General features: G+C 41.7%; 1 protein-coding gene across 9 annotated transcripts in view; it reads left to right on the top strand.

Annotated features, from left to right (window-relative positions):
* Positions 1-25,332, top strand: part of RAP1GDS1 (Rap1 GTPase-GDP dissociation stimulator 1) — a 104,105-nt gene that overhangs the window by 62,174 nt on the left and 16,599 nt on the right. For 6 of the 9 annotated variants that reach the window (XM_083756572.1, XM_083756570.1, XM_083756571.1 and 3 more), the window contains exons 4-7: positions 773-898; positions 11,309-11,455; positions 22,260-22,388; positions 24,637-24,762. In XM_083756572.1, coding sequence (XP_083612698.1) covers positions 773-898; positions 11,309-11,455; positions 22,260-22,388; positions 24,637-24,762 — 528 coding nt within the window. The remainder of the gene's footprint in view (positions 1-772; positions 899-11,308; positions 11,456-22,259; positions 22,389-24,636; positions 24,763-25,332) is intronic. The other 3 variants (XM_083756574.1, XM_083756573.1, XM_083756577.1) reach the window with 1 other exon arrangement.

The following is a 25,332-nucleotide window of genomic DNA, read 5'->3' as shown; positions in this document are numbered from 1 at the left end:
CATTGAACACTTGAAGGTACTGTACAAATGCTAAGTATTAATATTATTTCTCCCATTGCCTTTGTTTTGTAAAAAGAACACCAAATGACTTTCTAGAAGCCTGCCATGGTTAGGTGGAGAGACCCCAGGGTCTTTGTCTAAGTCCATCCATCTAACCTCTTGGAAGAAATTGACTCTTCTTACTACCTAGACCCTTGCAGAAGTATAATGTGCAGCCCACTGCCTGCTTTCAGCTATAGCTTTGAAAATTGCTTTAGCTTTCTTCTGTGGTTTAAATAAGATCCTGTACAGAAGCTAGAGGTTTCCTTTGGACACAGGGACGCAGCAGCCTTTATATCAGGTTTCCTTTAACTGGGTTATTTAGATCCTCTTTAGTGAACAGAAGTGAGCAGAAGAAAAGTTGCTGGTGCTTTCTTGCCTGTGTTTATTGCTCCCAGTATATGCTTGGTGTTTTGATGTTTAGGTTTTTTTTTTTAATATAATGAAGGATATTTAAAATACTTTTTATTCTCACCAAAGGAATCTGCAGTGGGCAGTCAATATGTGGAACGTGCCCATAATTCCTGGGGTGCTTTTGTTGCTGCTGTTGGAACTAGACTGTTTTTTGTCTGTACATAAATTAGTTCTCATACAGAGAAGCAGCTGCAGTGCTTCTGGTATGTGTGAATTTGGAAAGGAAAACATTCGCTGAAGGAAAAATGGCTCTCTTTAACAAGAAATAATCTATCCTCATCAACTAGCCTTTAATTAAACCTCTCTCTGTGGCTTGTAGAATTTATGAGGAACCCGTGTGTGGATGCTGGCTTGATCCCACCTCTGGTGCAGCTCTTAAACTGCAAAGACCAGGACGTGCTTCTTCAAACAGGACGTGCCTTGGGCAACATATGCTACGACAGCCGTAAGTGTTCAAATATCAGTGTTTTGTTTTTATTTTTTTATTTTTGGTTATTTAAAAAAAGACTGGTTCTTGTTGTTCATTTTTTCTTGTTTTGTTGTCAGCAGTGCTGATTTCTGCGAGACATCTGTGGGTGCTGTCACAATTAAGCCTTGCTTGAATGACAGGCTGTCAAAAGTCCCATTTTTTTCATAGAAGCAGCCAAATCATTGGCAAATATGGTGGGGTTTTGTGGACATTGATAAAATCGCTTCTTCTTTTTCTTTTCTTTTTCTCCCCCCCCCCCCCCCGCTGCTTCGTTTTTAAATAAATAAAAAACTGCAAAATCCTAATTTTGTTTCTGTAGCTAATGCTAATGGGGAAGATGTGCCGTTCTCCCCACCCCCCTCCCAACACTGATAATAAAGCTCACATTTAGATTCACATTTGGGTTCTCACTGATTACTACATTTGGCATCACAAGTGAATTGCTGGCACCATTGTATAGTGCACCTGCATACTGGTAGTATGAATTAACAGTTTCTGGCATATAGACAGTCCTGCTTGGTAGCAGAAGGTTAGAGGAAATGGGAGGCCTGAAACAGTCAGGTCTATAAATCACAACCCTATATAGTTGACGCTTGACTGTCCTCAGTATCCATCATGTTGCAGCCCGCAACACACCAGTTGCATGTAGGCAACACGTTTCGATAACCGCCTCACAATTTTTGCAGGCAGAATATATTTCTACTGTTCAGATGACACTATTGTTCTGATGTATGTTATAAATTGTAGATTTGCAACCTGCACAGCAATCCTGGGTGCTCCATTTTGAAGTAAACCCTTCTGTTTAGAAGTCTGAAAATTTTAGTTTACTAGACAGACTGTAAATCAGAGCTGCGGAACCTGAGGTTCTTCAGACATTGCTGCACTACAAATCACATTCAGGTAACTCACCAGGTGTGGTAGCTTCCCAGCAGGTGACTTGCTGTTGCTTGCTGGGAAGAAGAGAGATGAGGCAGCTGGGGGGTAGTTCCCTGCTGGTGTATTTGCACTGTCTTGCCTCTTTCCCTGCTAGTAAGCACAACAACCCACCTGCTGGGAAGCTAGCATATCAGTTCCACCCCAAACAGCAAGTCACTTCTGCTCCCACCATCCATGATCATTAGCCATGCTTGCTGGGGCTGATGGGACTTGATAGAACAGCCATATCTGGACAGCCATAGGTTTCCCACTCCTGCCTGCTGTAAATGCCACTGTTTAATAGTACCAGCTTTCCCATATAAGAGAAAGTTTCCCCATATTAAAGGTAAGGATGCATTTTTAAATTATGATGTAGATTTATATATTGATGTCTGCAAAAAAAAAGTTGGAATCAAAACAAACGGAAAACTCTGTTATATGTTAAAGGTAAAGGTAAAGGGACCCCTGACCATTACGTCCAGTCGTGACCAACTCTGGGGTTGCGGCGCTCATCTCGCTTTATTGGCCGAGGGAGCCGGCGTACAGGTTCTGGGTCATGTAGCCAGCATGACTAAGCCGCTTCTGGTGAAGCAGAGCAGTGCACGAAAACGCCATTTACCTTCCTGCCGGAGCGGTACCTATTTATCTACTTGCACTTTGATGTGCTTTCGAACTGCTAGGTTGGCAGGAGCAGGGACCAAGCAACCCATCTCAGGGATTTGAACCGCCGACCTTCTGATCGGCAAGTCCTAGGCTCTGTGGTTTAACCCACAGCGCCACCCGCGTCCCTGTTATATGTTACTATATGGTAATTGCCCCCTTTTCTAAACATGCTGCTTTTCACTAGCACACAGTAAGCAATATCAAAGTATCCTGGCCAAAAAGAGAGAGAGTGACTGCGTCACTGAGAGTTTCACTGGACAAGGATTATGAGAAGAATAAAAGTATACTTGCTAATGGAATATTGCTGATGGGATCATCATCATTTTGCTGTCAAAAGTTTTTATCTTTCCCCCTCGGAATTGATCAGTTTTCCCTTATTGAGCATGTTATTTTTGTAATTTTATTTTTTAGTTTGCTTGATTTCTGACACGTAGTGTAGTGATTCAACTTCTACACCCATTTCTCAGTACATGTTATTAACAGTAATTTTTATTTTAGCATCAGCAGCAGCATTGACGATTACTGCTGTTACCACTGGTTTACCATGTCAAGTCTGGAATTATTCTTGCATGGTGACTCAGATTTTCCATGTGGGATCCTACTTTGCATATGTTTCTGTATGCTGTGATGTGGCAGTCATTCCCTGCCTTAGGTATGTTGTGATGTGGTAGTCTCTGCCCCCATATAAATGTTGATGACGGTGAAGGACAAATAACAAGGGGAGAAGTAAGGAGACTTGAAGAGTCCAACAGAATCTTTGAAGCAATGGGATGGTTTATGAGGGAATTGAAACAGGCCTTAACATAGTATCTGCTTGCTTGCACCCTTCCAGCCTAAAGGGGCAGTCTTGGTCAGTCTTGGGAATTGTGATGCATCAGAATGACAATTCTCAGTTTAGATGTTCAGCTGCTGACTCAGTTTTCAGCTTCATTGTCATGGAAATGACGATGGACGCCCAGCACAATATGTAAAGCTTCAGAAATATTATGCTCTGTTCAGAGAGTGGCAAGAAGGCAGTGTGACTAGTCTCAATGCAAAGTACTATTTGTAAGAGATATAGCTACAGCATCGCAGAGTCCCCCTGTTTGTGGTCACATATGCATTTATAAAACTTCCATCAACATTATCAAAATGCAAATTCCAGGTTGATTACAGAAATTAACCGTATTTACAGAAATCATTCTCTTGTTTAAAATCAGAAAATGATTCTTATTTGTTTCTGGACATTTTCCATTAGCAATGGCGGCAGACCCTTCTTGTCAAATTTTTATACTGTCAGCCACAAATCACATATGATTAGAATGGCATCCGTGTACCCAAAAAAAACAACAGAACATGTTCTATTTTCCTGTCATCTGAACGCCATTTCAACTAGTGGATATACGTAGATATGTTCTCTGTACAGACAAAAGAAAACACTACTTCACAAAATTCATAATTAATGAAATTCGCTGTCACAGGAAGGCTCTAAAGGTCAGATTCGCAAAGGGGAGGTCTACCATGGGCATGAGGACACTCCAGATTCATAAAGCATCGTGCTGCTGATAATCATCTGCTGGGGAACAGCATTAAATGATGTCAACAGTCTTCATGCCCTGGTGCTGGTTTCTCAACAGCTGATGGTTATCCACTGGGGGAAAGAGAAGCTGGACTTGATGAAACCAGTAGGACTCTTCTTACGTTCCTGGTAATCACTTAATTCTTATGAAATGCCTTTTTGCTTCAAGGCTCACCACAACTGAAATATGAGCATTTCTTGAAAGCAGAGATCTTTTAAATTGCCCTAGCATTTGGCATCTTGACAAAAGGAGGAAGAAGCTATTTTTAGTATTTAGCTGTTGGTATTTAACTATCTTGATGCTTGGGGTTGTGTGGAATATACTTTTAACATTTTTTCTTCAAGAAATCTTCTCTGACCCCACTCTGAATAGAATTAGAATTCCTAGCCTAGCACAGTTTTAGAATATTTAAATATACAGGGATGCCTTCTAATATTCTTGAGCAACTGTCTGCTTAGTTGAGGTGGTTGCCAATTTCAGGCCCATCCGAGTTTCATTTGGGGGCTTTTCAAGTCACATTGCAGGATAAAGGATGGGGTTAATAATAACAACAATAATAATAACAATAATAATTTATTTTTTATACCCCATCTATCTGGGCGGCTCCCATAGTAGTAGTAGTAGTAGTAATAATAATACTGATAATAATGTGATCAAACATTTAAAACTTCCTGATACAGGGCTGCCTTCAGGTGTCTTCTAAAAGTCAGATAGTTGTTTATTTCCTTGACATCTGATGCGAGGACGTTCCACAGGGCAGCCACCACTACCGAGAAGGCTCTCTGCCTGGTTCCCTGTAGCTTCACTTCTCACTGTGAGAGAACCCCCAGAAGGCCCTCAAAGCTGGATCTCAGTGTCCGGGCTGAACGATGGGGGGTGGAGATGCTCCTTCAGGTATACTGGGTTGAAGCCATTTAGGGCTTTAAAGGTCAGCACCAACACTTTGAATTGTGCTCAGAAACATACTGGGAGCCAATGTAGGTATTTCAATGGGACCTTGGTGGCCGCTCCCAGTCACTAGTCTAGCTGCCACATTCTGGATTAGTTGTAGTTTCCAGGTCACGTAGAGTGCGTTGCAGTAGTCCAAGTGGGAGATAACCAGAGCATGCACCACTCTGGCGAGACAGTCCGCGGGCAAGTAGGATCTCAGCCGGCATACCAGATGGAGCTGGTGGACAGCTGCCCTGGACGCAGAGTTAACCTGCACCTCCATGGACAGCTGTGAGTCCAAAATGACTCCCAGGCTGTGCACCTGGTCCTTCAGGGGCACAGTTACCCCATTGAGGACCAGGGAGTCCCCCACACCTGCTGTTATGTTGACACTGACTACAATGACCAGGTCCCAGACCCATAGCAGATGAGGTGCCACTGAGGGCTCTGCCTGCTGGCTCATATGTATTATATTTGCACTGTGGGCTCCTAAGAATATGGACTAACTCAGACCCAACATGTTTTCTGTAAGGACATCTGCAGGACTTGAGTTTCTCCACCAGCTGCTGGCAAAGCTTCCTGGCCTTACACCTTCTCATTTCCTGCACATTGTTTTGATCGCAACAGTGAACGAGGCAGGGAAGTGGAGGAACGATATTCATTTGTTTACATTTTTTTTTCATTGAAAGCATCTCTCCTCCTTGCAGAAGGAAAGGCTCTTCAAATAGGGGCTGAATAAACAGCAAGGGCAGGAGAAAGAGAGAGAGAGAGAGACTCAAGGTTTCTCTCTCCCCTCCCCCCACCTTCATTTTCTTTGCACAAAATAACTCTTCATCTTTCCTGGTAAGTATTGTGGAACCCCAGAGACTAATTGTTCAGTCGGTGACTTCATCGGGGTCTCTAAGGTACCACAGCACTTTCTATCCTTTTTTTGTTTTTGTTTTGTTCTCTCCTTTGCAAGCCAGCCCTAAAAGTAGGAGTGCTTTTACCTGCACCTAAGTGTCTGGAAACAAAGGGACGCTTTATGGATCAGTGGCAAAGACTATGTTTAACCGAAGTTCCCAAGTTCAAGCAGGCTGCGTAGCCAGACTCAATGTGAGGCAATGTAAAAGTGCATTTTGAGTGCAAATGCGTAACTTGAAGTCTGTGCCCCCTATTCTTTAAAGCTGGTTCTCAGAGGATGCTAGACTAGTTCCTTTAAACAGTGCTGACAACCCAGGGTGAACTTGATTTTACTTGGGAAACCATGGATTAACAAAACCTTCATTAATTCTGACTTTTACTAATTCCAGGATTTATGGGTAACTTTCACCCACAGACTCTGGCACCTGAAACTTATAACAATACGTACCTCCCTTTCACTTCACCTGCCTTCCGCATTAAACTCTAAAAAGATCATGGAAGTTATGTATTGATAATAAATTTGAGCCTCTCCTGGTCACTGGGGAATGTATACTGAACAGTATCACATTACAGTGATGGCACTCTGTGCTCTTCTGTCCCTGGCCTTGTTGAGAAGAGTGTGATATTTTTAATTGAATGTAGAGGCCATGTACAGACATAACTGCTATAGATGGCATGCTCTACAAAGACCACCCTTGAAGACTATTTAAAGAGGACAGCAGATACAAAATGTGTCAGTGCATACATTAATGGGCTATGCGCTCGATGCATATAGAGCTTGTTACCTAGTGCCTGTGGATGAAGCAGATTATTCTCTCTCTTGCAAATTAATTTTGATTTGTACATTCTCCTTCTTGAAACTTTTATTTATAAAGCTGTAGTTAAAATTACTTAGCCCTATCACAATATATTGTAGACAAGTAAGATTATAATTAGCAGTTTGATTATCTTTGGATAAAAGCATGACTGATTTCCCCACCCCCCCACCCCGGTGAATGGAAGCAGGGCAACAGTGGCCTCAGCAATTCATTATTATGCATTTGCATGCATTACCATAATGGAGAGAAAAGTTATCACACCACATTGTAATTAGGCACAGCTTCAAGGCTTCGGTTGCTTTTCATCTAGCCTGCATACTGTAGTCCTATACCCAATTTGTTTTACATCAAGCAGTTAAGCAGTTGGTCCCTTGCCTTTCCCTCCCCGACCTGGCCACAGTGATCCATGCAACCGTCACCTCCAGGCTTGACTACTGTAATTCGCTCTACGCGGGGCTGCCCTTGAAACTCCAGCGGGTGCAGAATGCTGCAGCGAGGCTCCTCATGGGGTCCCTGCCATGGGAGCATATTCACCCAGTGCTTTACCAGTTGCACTGGATCCCAGTGGAGTATAGGGTCAGGTTCAAGGTGCTGGTTTTGACCTCTAAAGCCCTTTGTGGCTTAGGGCCCTCGTATTTACGGGACCACCTCTCCTGGTATGCCCCCCAGAGGACCTTAAGGTCCATGAATAACCATAGTTTAGAGGTCCCAGGCCCTAAGGAAGTCAGACAATCCTCCACCAGGGCCAGGGCCTTTTCAGTGATGGCTCTGACCTGGTGGAATGCTCTGTCCCATGAGACTAGGGCCATTCAGGATTTAACCTCCTTCCATCTGGCCTGTAAGACAGAGCTATTCAGCCTGGCCTTTAATTTGAATTCAGCCTGATCTTTTATTTCCCTTCTCTTCTCTTCTCTTCCCTCCCCCTCCCCTTTTATGAAGATTACCCGCTCCGAGACCCCACAGCTAATTCTCCGCTGGCCTCCTCACTGGCCCAAGTAGGACTAATTCAGCCAGCTATCCCTGGTGACTATCTAATGCTTATTGGATGGATTTCCCCCAAACTGATTTTTGAACTTTGACTTTTATTGTTATTCATGTTTTTATACTGTATTTTATGCTGCTTCTATGTTGTATTACAATTAAGTGTGTTAAATTTGTTGTTAGCTGCCCTGAGCCTGGTTTTCTGAACTGGGAAGAGTGGGGTATAAATTTTTTTAAAAAATATTTATTTATTTATTTATTTATTTACTTGGGTGTAGCCCCATTAAACACAAGGAGGCTTTGAGTAGACATGTATACATTGCACTGGAAGTGAATGTTCAGTGCAATGTATAGTGAATTTTTAACGAGTGCATCGGCTTTAGCCTAACATTTTGCATTGGGGTTAGGGGCTTAACACCCACCCACCCACCCACTATTTACACAGAATAACTTCTGGACCATGCCTGTCTCAGATGTATCCTCGCTGCTATGAATAGAGCAAACACGAAGCAGGATAGAAAACTGTGGACACCAGTTCTTTAGAATCCTGGGATATTTCTGACTTTTGGAAATGCCCAAAACATAACTCATTGGCGGAAAACATGGGAACAGGTTTTGCCTCTTTCTCTCTTTTTCCTGAGGAGAGGGAACAAAAGGCTTCTTCTTCTTCTTCTTGCCAGTTGTGGCATGAAGAAATGTACATTTCACCTTTGTACAGGATAGTTTCTACATGCACCACTCTCTATCCTCCATCCAGACAAGCAAGAATCATTATCAGAATCCGAAGAAACATTCCAGGCAGGCAAAAAGGAGGGTGTTCTGCAGTGCCACCGCACTGTGGCCTTTGGAGAGATGGGGCAGTTGAGGAGAGGGGCTGGCTGTGGAAGAATCCAAAGCGCCAGACAAAGAGGTTGGGGTGTGTGTGCATTTGACCTCGACGCCTGAGGTTCCTTGTCCTTGTGGTACTATGGTTATATTTGCACTGCGGGCTCATCGTGTTTGATTTTCAGTTTGTGATATTGGGCATTGATATCTGAGAACCGCATCTTAACAATATTTTATGGTTTCATTGCTTTGAAAAGCCACTCCCATGTCTAGTCTTCCAGCGTGAAAAGGTTTTATTGACATGCCCCAAATCTGAAACTCTGGAGACACCCTCGGTTTGCAAGCATATGAATTTCCCCCCATCTTCTGATTTTAGATCTAGGCTAGAAACTTGCAAAAGCAAGCATTGACTTAGAATTAAAGCAGAGGAAACAACCCTGATAGTTCACCATTAATGTGTGGAACTGGAACAGAATAATTAAATCATCATCAAGTAAAGGTTTTCAGAGCACTCTTCTTTAGGACTGGAAATATTTTTCTGGGGAATTAAAATTCTTCTAAAGAGCTCCTTTGGGAGACTTTTGAAGAGTAAAACATTCTTGAGGTATATGGAATATTATGGAGAAAACTATACTTTTAAAGAACCATTTTTGTTCCTTCTGCTGCTCTCCAGTCCTATTAAATGTATCCTGCTGAGAAATATAATTTAAAAGTGATCCACCACAGTGATGCAAAAAAGTCCAAATTGCTCAGTAAAAATAATGGAACGATGAGCCTCGCTTTGTTTTTAATTTCATCTCTGGGGGTGGTGGGGAAATATGCTCATATTTATTGGTTTCACAAATGTTTGTTTAGCTAATTGGTTCACTCCTGAGAAATGCATTGCATAACATTGAGCACATTAACAGATTTTTTTAAAAAATAGCATAATCTATTCCTTAAAAAAAATTTGAAAGGAGCAAGAATAACAGAATTTTGAAAGATTTGGTCCAGTAGTTCAGTAAGATTGAAGAGGTGAGACAACAAAAACTCAACCAGTGTCTGCTTTTTAAAGGAATTAGAAGTTTATTGTGTCTAAAGGAAACTGTGTTATTTTATATATATATATTAACTTTATTTAAACCTTACCCTTGTCTTTTCAGAGTTAAATGGTCTGTTTGGCCATCTCAGGCAGAATATGGTTGTAGAAAGTGTTTTCTTTGATTCTATCAAGTCCTTCTGCAAACAGTGGAGCTGAGAGAGTGGAGTTAGAAATCTTTGACTGTTCCTGAGAGTATATGGAATTGTTAATAAATAGCAACCATTTTGGTGTATGTCTTAAGTAGTCAGACCTGTGAGAAGATGAGATGGAGAGAAGAGTTCAGGAGGCTGGAAAACTAAATGGCTATTAGCTGAAACATTCAGTTATGAATAGACTCTGTTCCCAACAAATGAATGTAAAACTGATACTCCATTATATTCTATGCAGCGGTTGGAAGGGCAATGAGACCTTTGCAGTGCACCAGCAGAATTGGCTCTGCTGCTACATTTGTGTCATGTTGACCTTGCTGCTGTCTCGCCCCTCAAGCCCTGCTTCCCATATTTCCAATATCAAGTGCATACCTTTCTCATCACTGTATGGTATTTCTCATCACTTAAGTTTAACCACAAACCTTAAGAACAATGTGCATATTTAAATAATCTCAAGACGAATTTTATTGGGAACTGTAGTGACGCAAAATGAAGCTGCGAAAGCAATTTGTTGTGTTTACAAGCGAGCAGTACATATTGTTGTTTGCTTTCTAAAAAAACCCTATTGCACTTTTTTTTTTAACAACCACCACCACCTTGCGAGCTGCTAGAGAAGCATGTTTTGCGTGGGAGTTCACTTGGCTGCTAAAGTTGACAGGGTAACAGTCAAGGGAAGAATAAGCACATTATGAACTTGTTTTGACTGGGGATCACTGAGCATGTTTTGTGGAATATTCTGGGACATTGGGATCAGAAAGGGAGGGCAGATAGCCTGTAATTAGCATCATGTGGCATTCTCAATTTACCGTGTGCTTTTTTCCCTTCAAAGAGAGATACACACAACTAGTCTGAACATGGAGCTTGCAGTCAAACTCTCTCTAACAATTTCCTCTCCCCAAATTTAGTTTTATCAGGTTGGATCCAGAGATGAATGAGTGGAATTCCATTCATGGAACAGAATACTTTTGTCTCCTGTGGACAGAAGGGAAAGGCTGCTTTTTGTGGATTTCCATTACCCCCTAATTGACTAACTTTTTAAAAAGATGGCCCTGTCTACCTGATTTATGGTCCTCAACCATACCAACTTTTGATGTGAAGCAGCATCTATCTGTGTTTGGCTCTGAGGAAACACCAATGCAATCCTGTGTCTACTCAGAAGCAAGTCTCATTCAGTGGCATTTACTTCCAAGTGAAATTGTACTGCATTGCTGCTCTTTATCTTCTGCCTTCCCAGTGATGGAATGTTTTTCCTGTCCTTCAGCACACTTGCGTGGAGAGAAAACGCAAGAGTTGGTGGCATGAGGAAGGGTTGAGTGGACCTGGAGAGGATGGGCCTTGGGATTTTCCCCAGGTTTATGTCTTGCAAGAAATTGCCCTTAAAATAAAGTGCCTGTAGCAGCCTATCCCTTAAGCACTTGTGTAAATACTTTGCCCAGTTCATGCTGTGATTACAGAAGCGCTAATTATCCGAGACCCATCTACTTTTTTTATGACTATTGTTATGTTTGGAACTCTTAAGTGCCTTTTTAATTTTATTTTTAACTTGACTCTTTTTTTTACAGATGAGGGCAGAAGCGCAGTTGACCATGCAGGTGGGGCAGAGATTGTAATAGACCATTTAAGGTCACTGTGCAGTAAAACAGATCCAGCCAGTGAGAAGCTCATGACTGTCTTTTGTGGCATGCTGATGAACTATAGCAATGAGAATGGTAAACAAAAATCCTAAGAAACCCTTTTCTCTAAATACATTATACACCTAGGATTTTCTTTTCTAATATATATCTATATAATGTTAAAACCAGTACGCAAGAAAAATTGCTGTTTTAATTACAGGTAAAAACAGTGTTTCCCATTGTATTAGCAAAATGATTGTAAATATCAGAGTAGTAAATATATGTTTGTCCCTGTTCAAATCCTCATGTGCAGTATATGTACAAGCACACAGGGCTTCTGGAAGCAAATGAGAGCTGCTCCCCTCATTTCAATGGAGGGAGCAATTTTGCATGTGAAAAGGAAAACTCATGCACCTTTGTTTCCTGTGTTGAAATGTATGGGGCAACACCTCATACGCAGGGGAGCTCTTTATTTGCCAGAGGGGTGTTGTGAATACATTTACTGTTCCCCATGGGAAGGAACTGTTGCACAGCCCTATAGAGAACTCAGTGGCCCAGCTTGGGCTTCACATGCCTGCCTTCATAAACCATGGTTTAACAGTGCTCCCCAAACTTGGGTCTCCAGCTGTTTTGGACTACAACTCCCATCATCCCTAACTAGCAAAACCAGTTGCCATAGATGATGGGAATTGTAGTCCAAAAACAGCTGGAGACCCAAGTTTGGGAAACATTGGTTTATAATGTCAGGAATTAACATCTGGGTTGAGCCATTGGGAGCCAGTGGCCCAGTTAGGGCAGTCATTCAAGGCTTCATAAACGTGGGTTTATGAAACTGGGAAAGACTGTCTGAACTGGGCCATTGAGTTTATGATGCTAAGAATTAGCCTTGGGGCCAAACTCCTCCCCTTTTCCTCCTTCATCTTGCTCCCCTCCAATTGCACACTGGCTTCACTATCAAGATCCTGGCTTGTATTGCATCATGCTTTGTTTGTTTGTTTGTTTGTTTGTTTGTTTGCTAACTGACTTTAAGCCAGAATTTCCAAGTTTTGGCATAATGGGAGTTTAAGGCTTAATGCAAGCCAGGAACTTCATGCTACAACTAGGGCGCATGAAGTTTCAGAAGACATTCTGAAGTGGGCCTGTAACAATCAAGCCAGACCCTGTCTGGCAGCAGAATGTGGGCACTGGTTTTTGTCTAAAAGGATTGTGTGAACCTTCATAAATAGTCCTTTCATCACTTTTCTTAATAACAAAAATGCTTCTTTTGCTGTTCAGTGCATTTTATGTATGGCACCCAGCTCTGCTGCTGTTGTGTCCCATTCTATGAAGTCTTCTCATTAACTTTTTTCTGTCTGCAAAATGGTTTTAGCTTAATAGATTTCTCCCGTCTTTGAAGTGGTTCCGCCGACTCCCTTGAATTAATCTGAGGAAGAGGGAGAGCTATTATTTCTAACAGACAGGGCGATTGGGCAGCCCAAGAGGATTGCCCCCCCTGCCCAATCTCTGAGGTTCATTATTAAACTGGCAGTTCTTCCTAATCAGCTGTGAGCACTTTTCTAAATAAACTAATTATAATATAAGCTCCCAGGTAAACAGTTTTTGAGCAGTCCAAACAATGTATAAATATTAAATGAGCTACTTATTCCATCCAGGAGAAAAAAATCTACATTACTGATGCCCTCTTTTTTTTATTTTAACATAAAAAAACTCTATAGGGCCTTGACATATTTCAATGAGTATAATTAAGGGGAGTGTGTGTTTGTGTTGGAGGGACTGTTTTGACAATGTGTCTGTGGGAAGACACATTCGAATATTTGTGTCCCAAATTAGAAAGCTTCATGTAGTCCATTTTCAGTGGTTCATCTCTCTGGTGGGAAGAAAAGTAATGTTTTCCCCCCTTTTACGGCTGGAGTGCAAATCCAGGACACTTCCTCCCACCTCAGGGATGAAATTTTGAAAATAGACGATATGAAGCTTTATCTTTGGGGGCGTTACCTCACAGTCGATATCGGTTTTATGAGAGGATCCTGAAATTTTCTGTATTAACTTTTGTGTACTTCAAAAAAACGTAACCACCAAGTAGCAAAACAGAAATGTTGGGGAATGGAAGAAGTCTGAAATCACAAGGACCATAATCTTTCACAAGCTAACGGTGGAGACCTTCTGTGCTCTTTCCTGTTGGTATAATCAATAAAACCAGATGGTTGGAGGCAGTGTGCTTCTGAATGGCAGTTGCTGGAAGGGAGAAGGTTTCCCATTGACTTGGTCCATCATGCTCTTCTTATATTTCCATTTTCTTTTCCATTGTGCAGCATTTGAGGTTTAAAATTTTTTGCCCCTGCAACCCACAATGATTCCGTCAAGCAAATAATTCCATCTCATTTCTCTGTGGCTCTAGGCTGCAGTCACATAGGCACTCATCTGTGTGGTTTGCTATTAGAGGAACTGATTGCAATTTATATAATTTCCATGCCTTTTGGGTCACTCTGACCCCAGCTGGTCTAATTCCAGCTGTCTAACTTCTTCCTACTTGGAACTCTTAAGTGGCCTCCAGTATTTAAAGGCACACTGGCATCCCATGATAGATTAAAAAGTTGTAGATTAAAATGTTTTTTTTAAAAAAAAGTTTTAAAGGATTTTTGATACAATTACCTGCAAAAACTCTGGATAGCAGGACCCATCCCAGAAGATGCCTCCTTCTCGAGAGGACAGAAGGGTGGCAACATGAGAATGGACCTTCTTTGTAGTGGCTCCCTGTCTGTGGAATGCTCTCCCCAGGGATGTTCGCCTGTCGCCTTCATTATACTGTACACCTATAGGCGCCAGGCAAAAACATTCCTTTTTAAACAGGCCTTTGGTTTACCTAATCAATATCCTATACCCTTTTAAAATGTGGCTGGTTTTTTGGGGGGGGGGTTGTTGTTACTGGATTATTGTTTTTATTTTAATTTTATATAGTGTGATCTTTTCCATTAACCACCCTGAGACCTCCGAGTATAGGGCGGTATATAAATTCAATCAATCAATCAACCAATCAATGAGACAAACCTCTGTTTGCTTTTCACACTCACAAGAGAAAATAATTATTCTACAGTGCTGCCTGCTGTAACACATAGGTGCATAATTTAAAGCCAAAGAAAGAAAAGGTTCCCCTCTTTCAGGAAAAAAAAGTCATATGAATATTTTAACAGAGTGAGTCCCAGCTGGGGAAAAAAGCCCTGAGTATTAGGATGTAATCCAAAGCCAACACATAGTTAAACTATGAAGCTCATTCCCACAGGAGGCCACCAACTTGGATTGCTATAAAAAATGGGCAAAGCCATGGAAGTTAAGGCTATCAATGGTTACTGGTTTGGCCTCTGCTGTCAGAGGCATTAATGGTTGGGGGCTGAATGCCATTTTCTGGAAGCCACAGAAGGGGAGGGTGTTGTTGTACTCGGGTCTGGCTTGAGGTTTTCCCATGGGCATTTGGGTGGCCACTGTGAGAAAAGGATTCTGGACTCGATGAGCCATTGGCCCTATCCAGGAAACTCTTCTTTTGCTCTTAAACCCCTAGCTGGCAGTGGGGAACATAGTGGAGCAGTCTAGGCAGAGCCACAGTTCTGCTACTCACACTGGTCACAGCGAAAGGTGACTGGGTTGTGTGTGGAAGAGGAAAAAAGGCCCTCTGCTATGGCAGCTCCCAGGCTGGTGCTATGAAGAGATGTTTACTGGGCCCATTGCTATCATGTGACAGCAGCTGGGCTAAATTAGGAACCAATGGATACTGTGTTAGTCCAACCCCTGACCCAAAATGCCCTGTTCTGTGCATTTCCACCGACTACTGCCAGAAGGGGCCCGTGGTAGCTGCCGCATCCAGGGCTGTGGATTGCATCAATGACAGTTCCTATGATCTGATGATAGCTCTGTGAATAATACATTAAGCGCACACTTATTTTTATCCTCCTTCTAAAACGCTGCTGCTTTTTCCTTTCATTTCCATACCTTTTCCAAGTTAACAAGCTGCCCTTTCCTCCTTTTACAGCTGTGGTGCCCAAAGTAAATAGACTAACATTGCAAGTCCTAACTATGTCTCCTCAGAAGTAAGCCCTATGAAATTCAGTGGGTCCTCCTCCCAGGTAAATGGGGTTAGGAATGTACTCTAAAGAGCTGAGGAGCTAGATCATCACCTGGCCAAGTCACAGGGTGCACCCAGATTCTCCATCCCCGCCTCACCCACAACGGCTTGATAATCACACCAGAGTTCTGTTTTCATAAGCTTTTCTTCCTTGCTTACTAAAAGCTGTCATTGCCATGGTTTATCCTTTGCTCCCGAAATCTCTTCTTCATCCGCCACCCGGCTGTGTTATTGTTTATTCAGTTTTGCCATTTGCCTTGCTGCTTCACATGGTACTTTAACCCTGTAAGCAAGGAGGATGAATAATTTTAATTGTGGCCACCAGCCTGCTAACAAAGTAAGAGGCTTTTAAATTTTACTTTCTAAGCCCTCCCATGAGCTGCACTTGATCTGTGCAGCAGCCAGAGTTTGGCCACCCCCTGATTTATTGCCTCTGAAGCATTGCAGTGGTGGTGGGTGGGGACTGCAGCAGTGTTGACTGCAGCAGTCAGATGAACAGCTTTTCAAATGGGTATATGCAACTTCTCTCCTTTTTTCCTCCCATCTTGCAAGGTATGTGTAGATACAAATGTATTTTTCTGTAAAGGGGATCTTGTAAGATACAAATTCCACTTTACGGAATGATAGCATTGCCAGCAAAGGATGGTTCAAACACGATGAGTTCTCTGCCACCCAAATCCTTAAGCGTTCCCAGACTGGGTGTGTATGCCTGTCACGTTGGTGCGATGTTTGTTCCATCCCAAGAATATATTTACTGGTGAAGGAAATCTTGTGGTTGTTGGTCCATATGCCATTTCTTTTGCTGAGTCATAACTATGGGTGTAAGTGAGAATTTGTAAGATCAAATCATAGCCTGGAATTTCCACTCCTTCTGATAACAAACGCAGGTGGTGAGTGTTGACAGAATGTTAGGCAAAATGGCGCCACTGGTGAGCAACAGGGATTTATTATCATGCTTGGGGGAACTCCAAGGTTTACAGAAGTACAAAGTGGCTAACCTGGGACCTTTTGGACATGGTTAGACTCTACTTCCTAGGAGCCCCAGCCAACATGGCCAAAAGTCAGGGGTGATAGTTTTAGTCCAACAACATCTGGAGGGTAAAATTTTAGCAACCCGTCCTTTAGAAAACGAAACCTAACAGGGCAACAACAACAAGGCCCAATGAGGACTGAGCATGCTCAGCAGTCCCAAAATGTTGAGTGTCTGTTGGGGAGGGCAAATTAAATTGAGTGACTGGAAGGGGGTGTGGCTGGCTTTCTGAAATACTGAAGGAGACTGGTCCACACTTCAACATTTTGTTTAGTGTATTTATCCCGTCCTTCAGCCAGGCAGCTCAGAGCTTAATAACAAAACTAGAAGACAGGTTTGGATCTGGGGATTTCAGAAGCTCACTCTGTGCCTTGTGCAAGCTACAGTCTTTCAACCTTGTCTATGCGTGGCCAATTTGGTGCCCTCCATATGTTGTTGGACTAAACTCCCACCATACCTGGCCATTAGCCATGTTAGCTGAGCCACTCCCAGGCTACTTCTGACCCAACCCAACACTCAGACCACTGCACCACATGGTATTTATTAATTTATTGATTTGAGATGTAGAAATAGAAACACAAGAGGTATGTAGAACTGTTATCTTATTTCCTGTGTGTTTGTATCTAAAAATCATTTTTCTTTACATTATACTTTCTCATTTCATTTTGTGTTAAAATTCAATCTGCCAGATTCGACTTTTCCTCCATTACCTTTGAAGAAAAATTCTTAATAGTGTAATGTAAAACCACTGAGCTTGTCTTAATCTTGCAAGCGCTCTGGAAGAATGTGACTGGAATATATTGCTTTCGTTGATTAATGTTCTGCTGCTTTGCATTTCTTTTTCTCCACTTGAAAATCTTATGTAGGCAAAAATGGAAAGCGGATCAATATTCAAGCCACGCATTTCTCCTTTGCTAATGCTTGTGTCTACAGCGGCTTGTGTGTTTATTTGCATATTGCTTGAAAGTTGTGTTTCCAAAGGTATAGCGGTAGGTTACAGTTACATAATGGTAAATATATACATTTCATAGGCATGAGCTAAAAAATTCTTGGAAACCAGCTCTCTTTGGGTATTCTAAAGAGGGCTTAAATAAGCGTAGAATGAAATATTGCACAAGATAGTTGACTCTGCACACCATCCAGTCTTGGGCTGTCAGTACACTTCCTCTTAAAAATATAAGCTTCAAACTTACCACTTAAATTGATGAACTCTTGACTAAAGCAGTACACAAGGTTGCCTTACTTAGCATCTGGATTTATATCTGCGTCAAATACATTGTGTCTCCCTGCATTGTTAATGAGGCACAGGCTTTGTTGGGTTGGTTTACAAACCATAGTGGATGAGATTGCTTGTTTTGTCATATAACTGTTAATGTGTCTTAAAACATTGTTCCACTTGTCTGGTTGCCCAAACTTCAGGCTAAACGTTCTGCAACAACAGCCTTTCAGTAGATTGAAACCAAAGTTGGGTTGAGAAAATCAAATTTCTGGGGTGATGTTTGACTGTGAATGGGGGGGGGGGGATTTTGGTTTCCAAAGCATTTTCAAATGTATACATTCCATGATCGCTTCTTAACATATTTTGAAGCAGCATGAACTTTCTATCCATCTATTTGCCATACGTTGTGCTTTTCTGTCCTTTTTTCTGTGTTTCTTCTGAGTCTTCAGCTCCTTCCTTCTCTTACTGGGAGCCTCTGGGCAGATTTCAGGCTTGCAAGATCTACTTCTATCTTTCGCTTAGCAATTTACCAACCAGCGCCAGGTGCAAAAGACACACCATTAGAGTTAAAGAACAGAGTGCCTCTGAGCAGATTCTGAGCCGGAATTTGATTTCAGTATCAGATTGAATAAATAGCTTTGTTTTTGCTACTGTTAAACAACTGGGGGTCAGGCACTCTTGCCAGTGTATGGCAGATCATCCCAATATCTATCAGTAAATCATAATGCACCGAATGCCCAGTGTCCAGATGCTGTTTGATTCTAGCTCCCATCATCCCTGGTCATTAGCCATCTTGGCTGGAGTTAATGGGATAGGGAATCCAGTAACATCTGAAGGATAGCATATTGGCTACCCCTATTCCAAGAGCATAAGAGGAAGCAAATGGAATTTAAAAGTGGAAAACGCAATGCTGTGTCCTAATTCTTGTGTCGAGCCAGCTGACTCTTCTGTTTTTCCAAGTTTCCTAAATAATCCACATGCTCTTTCTGACATGATCTGTGGTAATGTGTTTGCTAGCTGCATTGTGGCTTCTTCCTGCGCACTCACTAGAAGAAGACACAGCCGATGGACCTCCATGGAATCTCAAATGTCTGGCATTACCAAGCAACAGCCAAACTAATGTCTGGAGGAGCCTCAAGATTCTGAACAACTTAGAATGGCATTAAAGGAGAATGAATTATTATTTACCCATCCATGTATGCATGGGGCACTTTCATGCACTTGCTGAAAAATAAATGTAAGCAGCTTTGTAACAGTGGGAGCTTTCCAGCATCTTGTAGTCTTTGGAAGGCTTACACATAAATAGTGGTAAATTGTACAGTTTGTTTTCTGCAGCTTCAGAAGCTGAACTCATATGCTCCAGCGATTTTTGATTATAATTTTCCATTGTCTGTAAAAACTGAAATTACAAACTGATTTATTAAGTAAAAGGTGCATGTCCTTAAACCAATATGAATATGAAATCTTGGAGATTTAGCCATCTAATATTTGCAAAGAGAGGGTGGAATACATAAAAAGTACAGTGCCTGAAAAACAGAATAAGGAATATTTTCCCCAAAATAAAATAAAAAAGATGCCTTAGGTAACCAAAGGCATTCATTTAAACATATGACATTCTACCAATCAGCAGTTAAACTTTATTTTTAGCCTCTACTCTTTGCAGTGCTATCCTTCTGCTGTCAGAATAAAAATTCAACTAATTTTAGAGGAACAGGATTGTAACCTTTAGTTGGTACACCATGTTACAGGACCAGCTTCAACACTCATCCTCAAGCAACATTCTTTGATTGTAATGGTTTCTTAATAAGCTTTGTAAGAAAGAGCTCTTGGCTTAAAAACATACTAAATTTCAATAAATTAGCTCAGAGGAGAATACTGACTTCTACATTAATGCTGACAATTTGCATTTTCTTCCCATTTTTCCAAGCTTGCTGGCCTCTGTTCAGACTCTTACTTGCGCACAAAATCCTCTTCCTGTGGGGGTGGTGGAACGAGAGGGCCCTCCTGCCTCCACCCCACTCAGATGGATGAATCATGCAATATTATCCTTTTTGGAGAGGAAAGAGTGGTGTCATTTTGGCAATTGGATGAAGGGCCCAGATTGTACTTTATGGTGGCTACCCAGTGGCCCTCTAGATCAGCGGTTCTCAACCTGTGGGTCCCCAGATGTTATTGGACTACAACTCCCATCATCCCTGAACTCTGGCCTTGCTAGCTAGGGGTGATGGGAGTTGTAGTTCAACAACATCTGGCGACCCACAGGTTGGGAAAGACTGCTCTAGATGATGCTGAACTTCCAACTCCCATCAGCCCCAGCCAGCATGGCCAATATTTGGGGACAATGAGAATTTTAATCCAGCACCATCTTGAAGGACAAAGCTTAACACCCCTGCTTTGATTATTGAGGAGAGATCACGCCTTTGCAGACCTTTGAATCACCACTCAGGGGTAGTAGCATTTCTGCACTGTACCTAGAAGGCCCCAGATTCAATCCCTGGCATCTCCAGTTGAAAGGAACAGATAGCAGGTAATGGGAAAGACACCTGTCCAGGGCTATGTAGATCCACTCTGTAGAAAATACAGAGGGTGAATAGCCTGGGTATTCCTGTGTGTTTCTGCTAGCTTTGCATTAGGTGAGTGTCTGAAGGGAGACACACTCTGTCTTTGGCTGATGTGAATGGAATCTAGGCAAGGTTTTAGCAATGGGACATCTGCATACATCCAGCCATCCATTCAAAAGCTTGAGTTACCTTTTTGTCAGTGGTTGTCAACACAAGCCTGCAACAGGAGAAAGGTTTGGAGATCCAGTGATAACACACAGGCTTGCTCCTTTACGCTCCAGCATCATGGGCTGTCCATTGTTGTGTTATGTGGCTTTCTGCTGCAGGAAGTTGCTGAATCCGTGCCTTTAATAATTAAAAATCAAATTATAATCATTTGAATGTCTGGAACAAGATATATTCCGTTCTGGTTCAGAAGGTGGGAGGGGGGCAGTTTGCAGATATTCTATGTGCACATAGGTTTAAGACTATCACACATACGACTGCTTTTGCTTTTAAAATCCAGGAGTCAGTCAGTGAGGCGATAGGCTCCCGTTATTTTGCTCAGGGGCATCCTTGGAGGAATCTGAGTGCAGTATGACTACAACTGATTTTTGCATCGTTTCCTTCTCTTGCAAAGCAAACATATTTCACTTGTTAAATTGTGGAAGCTTTTGTTTTTGTTTTGTAAACTAATGGTGTCTCCTAATGGATAATCTTCAAACATACTTTTGTTTGCGAATATCTACACGCAATAATATTTTTTTCTCTATGAAGATTATACCATAGTGGCAATGGACTCTTCTGAAATGTTTCGTCCTTGTTCTTTGTTAAGCCACTTTGTTTTATCAAGCTTTTTGTAACCTATATTGTGACTTGTTTGCATAACACTTTTAGCGTGTTAAGTGTCCATAACTACTTATTCTGTCTTTTCCTGCTAACCTTACTATTTAAAAGCAAAAAAATGCATTGGTGAGGGGAAAGCGAGACTGCCTATGACATTACATCAATATACTTATTATAACTCTTCATGAAACTGAAAATCTAGTGTACATAATCTGTAATTGCGGGCTTCCAAGGGGGCTTTTTGTGATGAACGAAGTAACCTTGCCTTATTATGATTATTATAATGTGGTCTTCAGATTTATTTGGTTGTGTTGACAGAAGCATTCTGTTACCTGAAATACTGAGATGTATTTAGTCACAGGCTTTAAGAGGCAATTTGGGAAGTATAAATGAGAAATGCATTTTTCATTTACTTGGGCTGCAGCTATCGTTGGAGAAGCCTGTGTCCTTTGCACACTGTTATGAACGTATAAACCCCTTTGCAAAGCAGTAGAATGTACATGTAATATTTGCAGTAAAAGGCCACAATCCATAATTCTGTGAGGTTTCAGAGGGCAAGTAGAAATGCATGCATGGATTTTTCTTTCACTCTAGAGAGACTCTCTGCTGGCACAGACATTGAAGGCAGTGATAGCACAGCATATATATTCCCTTCTCTTTGTTGTTAATAAATCTCTGGCCCGCTGAGGATATATGCACACTAGCGCATCCTTCCCCAACCATGTGCCCCCTAAATGTTGTTAGACTCCAAGTCACATCGGCCCCAGCCAGTACAGCCAATGACCAGGAATGATGGAAGTCGTAGTCCAACAAGCATCTAGAGAGCATCTGATTGGGAAAGCTGGTTTAACAACGTCTAAGATTATTTTGGAGAAACTATAATAGTTTATTATTAAATGGGTTTGTGGCCAGAGAGAGGCAGTCTCTCTCATGTAGTATGGGGACATGTATGGGGATTTCTTTCCCATAATAGGTTTGAATACTAAGCAGACATCAGAAGAACAAAGAGGAGCAATGTTTTGATTGTAGGTTACAGTTGCCTCCTTGTTTAAATTATTGACATTGGAGAATAATTAAGGATACTGTAATACTGCGAAGGCAGTGCTAACTCAAACACGTTTGTCCTTTTTTTTTGTGTCTGTCTTTAGATACCCTACAATCTCAGCTCATCAACATGGGAGTTATCCCTACGTTAGTGAAATTGTTGGGCATTCATTGCCAAAATTCGGCTTTGACTGAAATGTGCCTTGTTGCGTTTGGCAATTTAGCAGAACTTGGTAAGTCCTGGGATGCAACCCACAAACCTGTTCTCTTTATTTATAAATGTTACATTGTTCTAATTTACTATTTATGGCAAGTTTATAGGAGGAGGACCAGTGCTGATATTTTCATCTGTATCCACTATTCAAGTATCCCAAGTTCCCCTTTCCATCTCTTCTCTGCCTGCCTGACATCTACACAGGAGTTCATCTTTCCACTTGGGCTACAGCTTCCATCCCCACTGACCATGCTGATTGGTGTCGATAGGAGGTGGAATCCAACTACATCTAGAGGGTGCCATATTGGTTACTTCTGACATAAATAAAGTTTATTTCTAAGGTTCAAATACGACTTCCTATCAGATTTTTCCTCACTGCCTAACTATAAGAAGTGTTGCTTTCTATCTATCAAGAAAGTATAACAGTTCATAAAAAAGTCTATGCACAGTTATAAATTTAGGTAACTTTACTTGATATCAGGGAAGAGTTTAGAAGGACCTCTCATGCAAACAGCGTTGGTGTTTGCCTTCCTCTTACAGTGGTCCAGCTAGGCCTGGAAAAAAAACACCAGGAAATTTTTGGAATAAAAACTTTAAAAGCAAACAAACCATTTTTGTACTATAGCATTCAATCTGGGCAAACTTTCCGTTCTCAGAAGTCTGTGATAAATATGGCAAATTTGAAAGCAGAAACTGACAGTGATAGCTTAGAATAATTAAATTTCATTTAGTATTCATAGTATTCATTGATGTGTGTCTCCTCCGCCAGCTCTTTCCCTCACCTCTTTTTATGGAAATGGGTTCTTAATGTCTGCTTGACACTGGAGGAGCCATAACAATTTTCAGATCACATGATAATTTTATGTTCTTACTACAACGTTGATGATTTCTCCTTTTTGTATTGTTTTATTGCTTAAGTTAATATGCTGCAGAGGGAGCAAGCAGCAAGACCACCTTACCCATCCACAGTGGTTGGGCTTGGCAAGGCTGTTCTGTGACAGGAAAATGATATAATTAAAACAAATATCTGCCACTGTGCGTAAATGACCCATAAAGTTTGGTTCTGCTAGTTCTTATGTTCAGTATTAGCCCTGTATGTTAAGAACTGCTTCCTTTCTCAGTTCTTTCAAATCCCTCCTCACAACCCATCTTTTCTGTGAAGCCTTTGGCACAGCCCTCAAGTTCCCATGGCCTACTTTAACTCAACCACCTAACAGCCACATGCTCCCTGTGATGACACAAATGTGCTGGCTGCCTGAGAGGGAATCACAACCAATTTGCTGCTCCCTGGGGTGTTTAGGTCAGTTGACAATGGCAGCTAAGCTAAGGTGCGGCATCGTCTTCTTCTTTTTGGCAATGTGTGCCAGGGTCATTCTTAATCTCTTGCCTTTAACCGTGGTCTGTAGCCAATGTTTGTCCTGTGGTTATAGGTTTCATTGAAGAAGGAGAGATCGTAGCCATCCTGGATTCAGACAACATGCTAAGCCAAACCCACACCAATCTAAAAACCCTGGGAAGCAGCAAGCAGCTGTGATCTCCTTCTCAGGAGCCAGTGCTGTCATGTTAAGCCATGGTTTGGCTTTGCATGACGTGTGAACATGACCATTGCTTCTCCTTACTCTTGTGAGTTGTACTGAAAGCAAGCCCACTGGTTCCCACATAATACAGCCATAAAAAAAATTAAGTAGCTAACATTGGCAACTGCGTAGATTGATGGATGGCTTAAGATGTCAGAAACAGGTCAATAAACTTAATATTGCACCTGCATTTTAAAAGCCATCAGACTCAGGGTACCCAGAAAGAAGGTTGAATCAAAGCATCTGGATTTGTCTGTTTTGAGACACCAGAACAAATTCTGCCAGCATGTAGCCATGTAAATGTTAAGGTGCTGGGTTTGACCTTTAGTCTCTTCAATCAGAAACCCAGTGCACTCACTGTGTAATTTTTCTTGTTCAGCTGATGGCAGCTGAAGGCTTAATTTATATGTTGGTAATTTTGCTGTTGCTATGGGTACGTTCACGTTCCACTGGTGCAAATTTTTAACAGCTTTGAACATAATTAATAATTCAGGTCATCACATTTATCTTAAAAGGCCTGGATGTTTTTCTTTTCATTTAGTGACAGGCTTAAGTATGGGAGTATATTGTTCCTGTCTGCGAAGAGCGTTTAGCTCTGTTAATCACTGCGCCGAGTAACCTCCTAATAAACTGAAGAGAAAACAGTGCTGCCATTCTGTGCATTTAGCTTTCCCCTTTTTGATTTCACAGAATCAAGCAAAGAGCAATTCGCCTACACAAACATTGCCGAAGAGCTTGTGAAACTGTTCAAAAAGCAAATAGAACATGACAAGAAGGAGATGATATTTGAAGTTTTGGCTCCTTTGGCAGAAAATGGTGAGACTCTGGTGACAGTTTTGTTTCTGAGGGAGAGAAATTCATTTTGATATTTGGCTGAGTCCGGCTCTTGCTGAGGAAGCTGTGTCTAGCTGAAATGGTCTGTGTGGAAACCCTTGACTGAGCCCCTCCCCTTTATTTCAGTATTTTGTACTATGCACAGTTCTTCAATCTTGGGTCCCCAGATGGTGCTGGACTACAATTACCATCAGCCCTGACTAATAGCTGAGGATGACAGAAGTTGCAGAAAGCCAGTGTTGCGTAGTGGTTAAGAGCGGTATACTCATAATCTGGGGAACTGGGTTCGCGTCTCTTTTCCTCCACATGCAGCTGCTGGGTGACCTTGGGCCAGTCACACTTCTCTGAAGTCTCTCAGCCCCACTCACCTCACAGAGTGTTTGTTGGGGGGGAGGAAGGGAAAGGAGAATGTTAGCTGCTTTGAGACTCCTTCAGGTAGTGATAAAGTGGGATATCAAATCCAAATCCAGTAACATTCAAGGTTAAAGAACTGTGATTGGATGGAACAAGGGAAAAAAATTAAAGGAGGGTTAAGAAAGCAGAGCAGAAGCA

This window comes from Podarcis gaigeae, assembly GCF_964106915.1.
Source record: "Podarcis gaigeae genome assembly, chromosome: 9".
In the NCBI taxonomy this organism is placed as follows: domain Eukaryota; kingdom Metazoa; phylum Chordata; class Lepidosauria; order Squamata; family Lacertidae; genus Podarcis; species Podarcis gaigeae.
The sequence above is the reverse complement of the archived record's forward strand: the minus strand, read 5'-3'. Positions and strand labels throughout refer to the sequence as shown.